The sequence below is a fragment of the Abramis brama genome, assembly GCF_963993115.1.
Source record: "Abramis brama genome assembly, chromosome: 15".
Taxonomy (NCBI): Eukaryota; Metazoa; Chordata; class Actinopteri; order Cypriniformes; family Leuciscidae; genus Abramis; species Abramis brama.
Window position 1 is genome coordinate 38,585,327 of NC_139977.1, and position 5,000 is coordinate 38,590,326.

At 42.9% G+C, this 5,000-nt stretch overlaps 2 protein-coding genes across 2 annotated transcripts in view; both read right to left on the bottom strand.

Moving 5' to 3' along the window:
• lhfpl2a (LHFPL tetraspan subfamily member 2a) overlaps positions 1-4,679 on the bottom strand; it is a 12,726-nt gene extending 8,047 nt beyond the window's left edge. Inside the window, exon 1 of the mRNA XM_084136625.1 lies at positions 4,099-4,679. Coding sequence (XP_083992751.1) covers positions 4,099-4,525 — 427 coding nt within the window. The 5' untranslated portion in view covers positions 4,526-4,679. The remainder of the gene's footprint in view (positions 1-4,098) is intronic.
• The window catches only part of LOC311097061 (LHFPL tetraspan subfamily member 2a protein-like), a gene marked incomplete at its 3' end in the record, with an annotated part of 14,736 nt that continues 14,380 nt past the window's right edge, over positions 4,645-5,000 (bottom strand). The window contains exon 3 of the mRNA XM_084136521.1: positions 4,645-4,679. Coding sequence (XP_083992647.1) covers positions 4,645-4,679 — 35 coding nt within the window. The remainder of the gene's footprint in view (positions 4,680-5,000) is intronic.

Below are 5,000 nucleotides of genomic sequence, written 5' to 3' on the forward strand. Positions count from 1 at the left end.
TATGTGAGATGTGTGGTTTATATAAACTGCAAAGGTAAAGTATAAATTAAAATGATTGTGACCGATGTGAAGGGGGAGGAGAATTTAGACGTGCGTCGCGTTTAAGTCGATAAAACTCTTCCGCATAGGATACACCTGTGTATCCTCGCTCATGACTCCTCAGGAAGCCTCCTAACTCCCCGATCCTCGACTCCTCGCGGTGCAATTAGAGAATTGAGATGTCCTTCAAGATGGCTGAGCTCGATCGGTTTCCGGGTCATAGGATGGAGGACGGAGGAGCGAGGAGACGAGGAGGGATATTGAGAAGCACCCAGTGAAGTGAAGTCTATTGAAGTCTAGTGAAGTGAAGTCTAGTGAAGTCTAGTGAAGTGAAGTCTAGTGAAGTCTAGTGAAGTGAAGTCTAGTGAAGTGAAGTCTAGTGAAGTGAAGTCTAGTGAAGTCTAGTGAAGTGAAGTCTAGTGAAGTGAAGTCTAGTGAAGTGAAGTCTAGTGAAGTGAAGTCTAGTGAAGTCTAGTGGAGTGAAGTCTAGTGAAGTCTAGTGGAGTGAAGTCTAGTGAAGTCTAGTGAAGTCTATTGAAGTCTAGTGAAGTCTAGTGAAGTGAAGTCTAGTGATGTCTAGTGAAGTGAAGTGAACTCTAGTGAACTCTAGAAGTCTAGTGAAGTGAAGTCTAGTGAGCTCTAGTGAAGTGAAGTCTAGCGAAGTGAAGTCTAGCGAACTCTAGTGAAGTCTAGCGAACTCTAGTGAAGTGTAGTGAACACAAGTGAAGTCTAGTGAACACTAGTGAAGTGAAGTCTAGTGAAGTGAAGTCAAGTCTAGTGAAGTGAAGTCTAGTGAAGTGAAGTCTAGTGAACACTAGTGAAGTCTAGTGAACACTAGTGAAGTCTAGTGAAGTCTAGTGAAGTGATGTCTAGTGAAGTCTAGCGAACTCTAGCGAAGTGAAGTCTAGTGAAGTCTAGTGAACTCTAGTGAAGTCTAGTGAAGTGAAGTCTAGTGAACTCTAGTGAAGTCTAGTGAAGTGAAGTCTAGTGAAGTCTAGTGAAGTGAAGTCTAGTGAAGTCTAGTGAAGTGAAGTCTAGTGAACTCTAGTGAAGTCTAGCGAACTCTAGCGAAGTGAAGTCTAGTGAAGTCTAGTGAAGTCTAGTGAAGTCTAGTGAAGTGAAGTCTAGTGAAGTCTAGTGAACTCTAGTGAAGTGAAGTCTAGTGAACTCTAGTGAAGTCTAGCGAACTCTAGTGAAGTGAAGTCTAGTGAACACTAGTGTAGTGAAGTCTAGTGAACACTAGTGTAGTGAAGTCTAGTGAACACTAGTGAAGTGAAGTCTATTGAAGTCTAGTGAAGTGAAGTCTAGTGAAGTCTAGTGAAGTGAAGTCTAGTGAAGTGAAGTCTAGTGAAGTGAAGTCTAGTGAAGTGAAGTCTAGTGAAGTGAAGTCTAGTGAACTCTAGTGAAGTCTAGTGAAGTGAAGTCTAGTGAAGTCTAGTGAAGTCTAGTGAAGTGAAGTCTAGTGAACTCTAGCGAAGTGAAGTCTAGTGAAGTCTAGTGAAGTGAAGTCTAGTGAACTCTAGTGAAGTCTAGCGAACTCTAGTGAAGTGAAGTCTAGTGAACACTAGTGTAGTGAAGTCTAGTGAACACTAGTGTAGTGAAGTCTAGTGAACACTAGTGAAGTGAAGTCTAGTGAAGTCTATTGAAGTCTAGTGAAGTCTAGTGAAGTCTAGTGAAGTGAAGTCTAGTGAAGTCTAGTGAAGTGAAGTCTAGTGAAGTGAAGTCTAGTGAAGTGAAGTCTAGTGAAGTGAAGTCTAGTGAAGTCTAGTGAAGTGAAGTCTAGTGATGTCTAGTGAAGTGAAGTGAACTCTAGTGAACTCTAGAAGTCTAGTGAAGTGAAGTCTAGTGAGCTCTAGTGAAGTGAAGTCTAGCGAAGTGAAGTCTAGCGAACTCTAGTGAAGTCTAGCGAACTCTAGTGAAGTGAAGTCTAGTGAACACTAGTGTAGTGAAGTCTAGTGAACACTAGTGAAGTGAAGTCTAGTGAAGTCTATTGAAGTCTAGTGAAGTGAAGTCTAGTGAGCTCTAGTGAAGTGAAGTCTATTGAAGTCTAGTGAAGTGAAGTCTAGTGAGCTCTAGTGAAGTGAAGTCTAGTGAAGTGAAGTCTAGTGATGTCTAGTGAAGTGAAGTCTAGTGAAGTGAACTCTAGTGAAGTCTAGTGAAGTGAAGTCTAGTGAAGTGAAGTCTAGTGAGCTCTAGTGAAGTGAAGTCTAGTGAAGTCTAGTGAAGTGAAGTCTAGCGAACTCTAGTGAAGTCTAGCGAACTCTAGTGAAGTGAAGTCTAGTGAACACTAGTGTAGTGAAGTCTAGTGAACACTAGTGAAGTGAAGTCTAGTGAGCTCTAGTGAAGTGAAGTCTAGTGAAGTGAAGTCTAGTGAGCTCTAGTGAACTCTAGTGAAGTGAAGTCTAGTGAAGTGAAGTCTAGTGAGCTCTAGTGAAGTGAAGTGAAGTCTAGTGATGTCTAGTGAAGTCTAGTGAAGTGAAGTCTAGTGATGTCTAGTGAAGTGAAGTCTAGTGAAGTGAAGTCTATTGAAGTCTAGTGAAGTCTAGTGAAGTCTATTGAAGTCTAGTGAAGTGAAGTCTAGTGATGTCTAGTGAAGTGAAGTCTAGTGAAGTCTAGTGAAGTGAAGTCTAGTGATGTCTATTGAAGTCTAGTGAAGTGAAGTCTAGTGATGTCTAGTGAAGTGAAGTCTATTGAAGTCTATTGAAGTCTAGTGAAGTGAAGTCTATTGAAGTCTATTGAAGTCTAGTGAAGTGAAGTCTATTGAAGTCTATTGAAGTCTAGTGAAGTGAAGTCTATTGAAGTCTAGTGAAGTGAAGTCTAGTGATGTCTATTGAAGTCTAGTGAAGTGAAGTCTATTGAAGTCTATTGAAGTCTAGTGAAGTGAAGTCTAGTGAAGTGAAGTCTAGTGAAGTGAAGTCTAGTGAAGTGAAGTCTAGTGAAGTCTAGTGAAGTCTAGTGAAGTGAAGTCTAGTGAAGTCTAGTGAAGTGAAGTCTAGTGAAGTCTAGTGAAGTGAAGTCTAGTGAAGTCTAGTGAAGTGAAGTCTAGTGAAGTGAAGTCTAGTGAAGTGAAGTCTAGTGAAGTCTAGTGAAGTGAAGTCTAGTGAAGTCTAGTGAAGTCTATTGAAGTCTAGTGAAGTCTATTGAAGTCTAGTGAAGTGAAGTCTACCTGCTGTAGAATGTTTGTTTTACTCGTTGCACTAAACATTATTTGATTGAACATTTCAGAATAATTTACGTATTTTGGTTTTATTTAGTTTCACTAGTAAAGACCTTTTTTCTTGACACTGAATTTAAAAAGAAAAGCGAAATGCTGATGCTAAATGTCAGTGCCATCTGCGTTTGTACTGAATCTGATACTAATTTCAGATGCTTCAGTTATTGTTCTCACCAGCCAAAAGCCTGTTAAATACCAAATAAACATCTTGTGTATGTCTACTTATATTCTTTCTTGTTTGTTGATCGTTGAATCACTACTTTTTCCCTGATATCGCTCTAGAGACACAACAAAAGAAGAATTTGAATTCCTGACAAGATACAGCATCATAAATGACTATCATACTAAGTTATATAAATAACCTTACACCAAACACAAGGTTTTGAATGAAATGCTTTGGTTGTTTCAAATGTTAAGCATTACAGCTGAATTTGATGAAAATGCTGCAGATTTATTATGATTATTGCGAGACCAGCAGGAAAACACTGACGCGCGTCACACAAGCTGCTCTGCGGGAAGGCTCTGAGAAACTCTGAGGAATCTTTCAAGAATTAAAACAAACTTCTCAGAATCGCTCCACGCCCAGCGTCAGCGACATGATGTCATCATGCTGAATTACCCATCAGCCCTCACTCTGCTCAGGGTCAGAGGTCAAACTGACTCACACATCAGCAGATTCGTCTGGAAAACAGATGAAGTGACCTCATCATCCCATGTGACCTGTTCCAAACACACACACACACAGACAAAGACACACACACGCAGTGTCTGTGTGTGTGAGTGAGTGTGTGTGAGTGTGTGTGTGTGAGTGCGTGAGTGTGAGCGTGTGAGTGTGTGTGTCTCACCGGCGATGGCCTGCAGGAGTCCGCACACGTTGAAGATGCTCTTCTTCATGATGCTCTGGAAGCACATGGTGAAGACGGATATGAAGGCCACGGCGCACAGCATCAGGATTCCCGCCGCTAGGAAGATGGCGGAGGCCTTCCAGAACCCGCTGGCGATCTCCGAGAAGCTAACGGCGTACGGGCCGCACAGAACGCCGCGGCGCAGGTGAGGCAGGCGTAGACAGCGCCCGTAGATGCCCAGCGTGGGGCGGTACGCCTCGCCCGTCGACCCGTGAACACCGTGGACACCCGAGAACACGGCGTCCGGCGCGCGCGGGAACCCCACCAGCCAATCTGTGCTCATGAACGCGATGAGCTCGCTGAACGCTGCTACGATGCTCAGCAGCGTCCACAGCATCGAGCGGCACGTCACGATCACGTGACACATGGTGCGCTGGCGGATGAGGTCAAAGGTCAGCGTGGGGTTCCTGACGGGTGAAAAGCTCTCGTTCTCTTCGCTCGCTCTGTCTCTCTTCTTCTTACTCGTCCTCGAGTGGATTCCACATCTTAGTGCGGGGGTTTGAGCATCGTCTCACAAACAACTGCAGGAGGAGAGGAAACATAAACATAGCAGTTAAACATGTTTGATTTGTGTTCTTCAGTCGGAACATTTTAATTTTATTTTTAAAAATGTCTTCACTGGAATGGTACGAAACTTGGTAAAGGTCTTGGCACTTGCTGTGTGAACACACACACACACACAAAAATCATTGACATGATTCGACAGGTAAAATGGTCCTGTAAACAATAGTCACACTTGTGTTTCTCGAGATCAAACACAAGCACAATGTAAATGAATGAGACGAAGTTCCTCTAGTGGAAGCGTTTGGAACTGCAGCCGAACAACATCTCACTGAGAGATC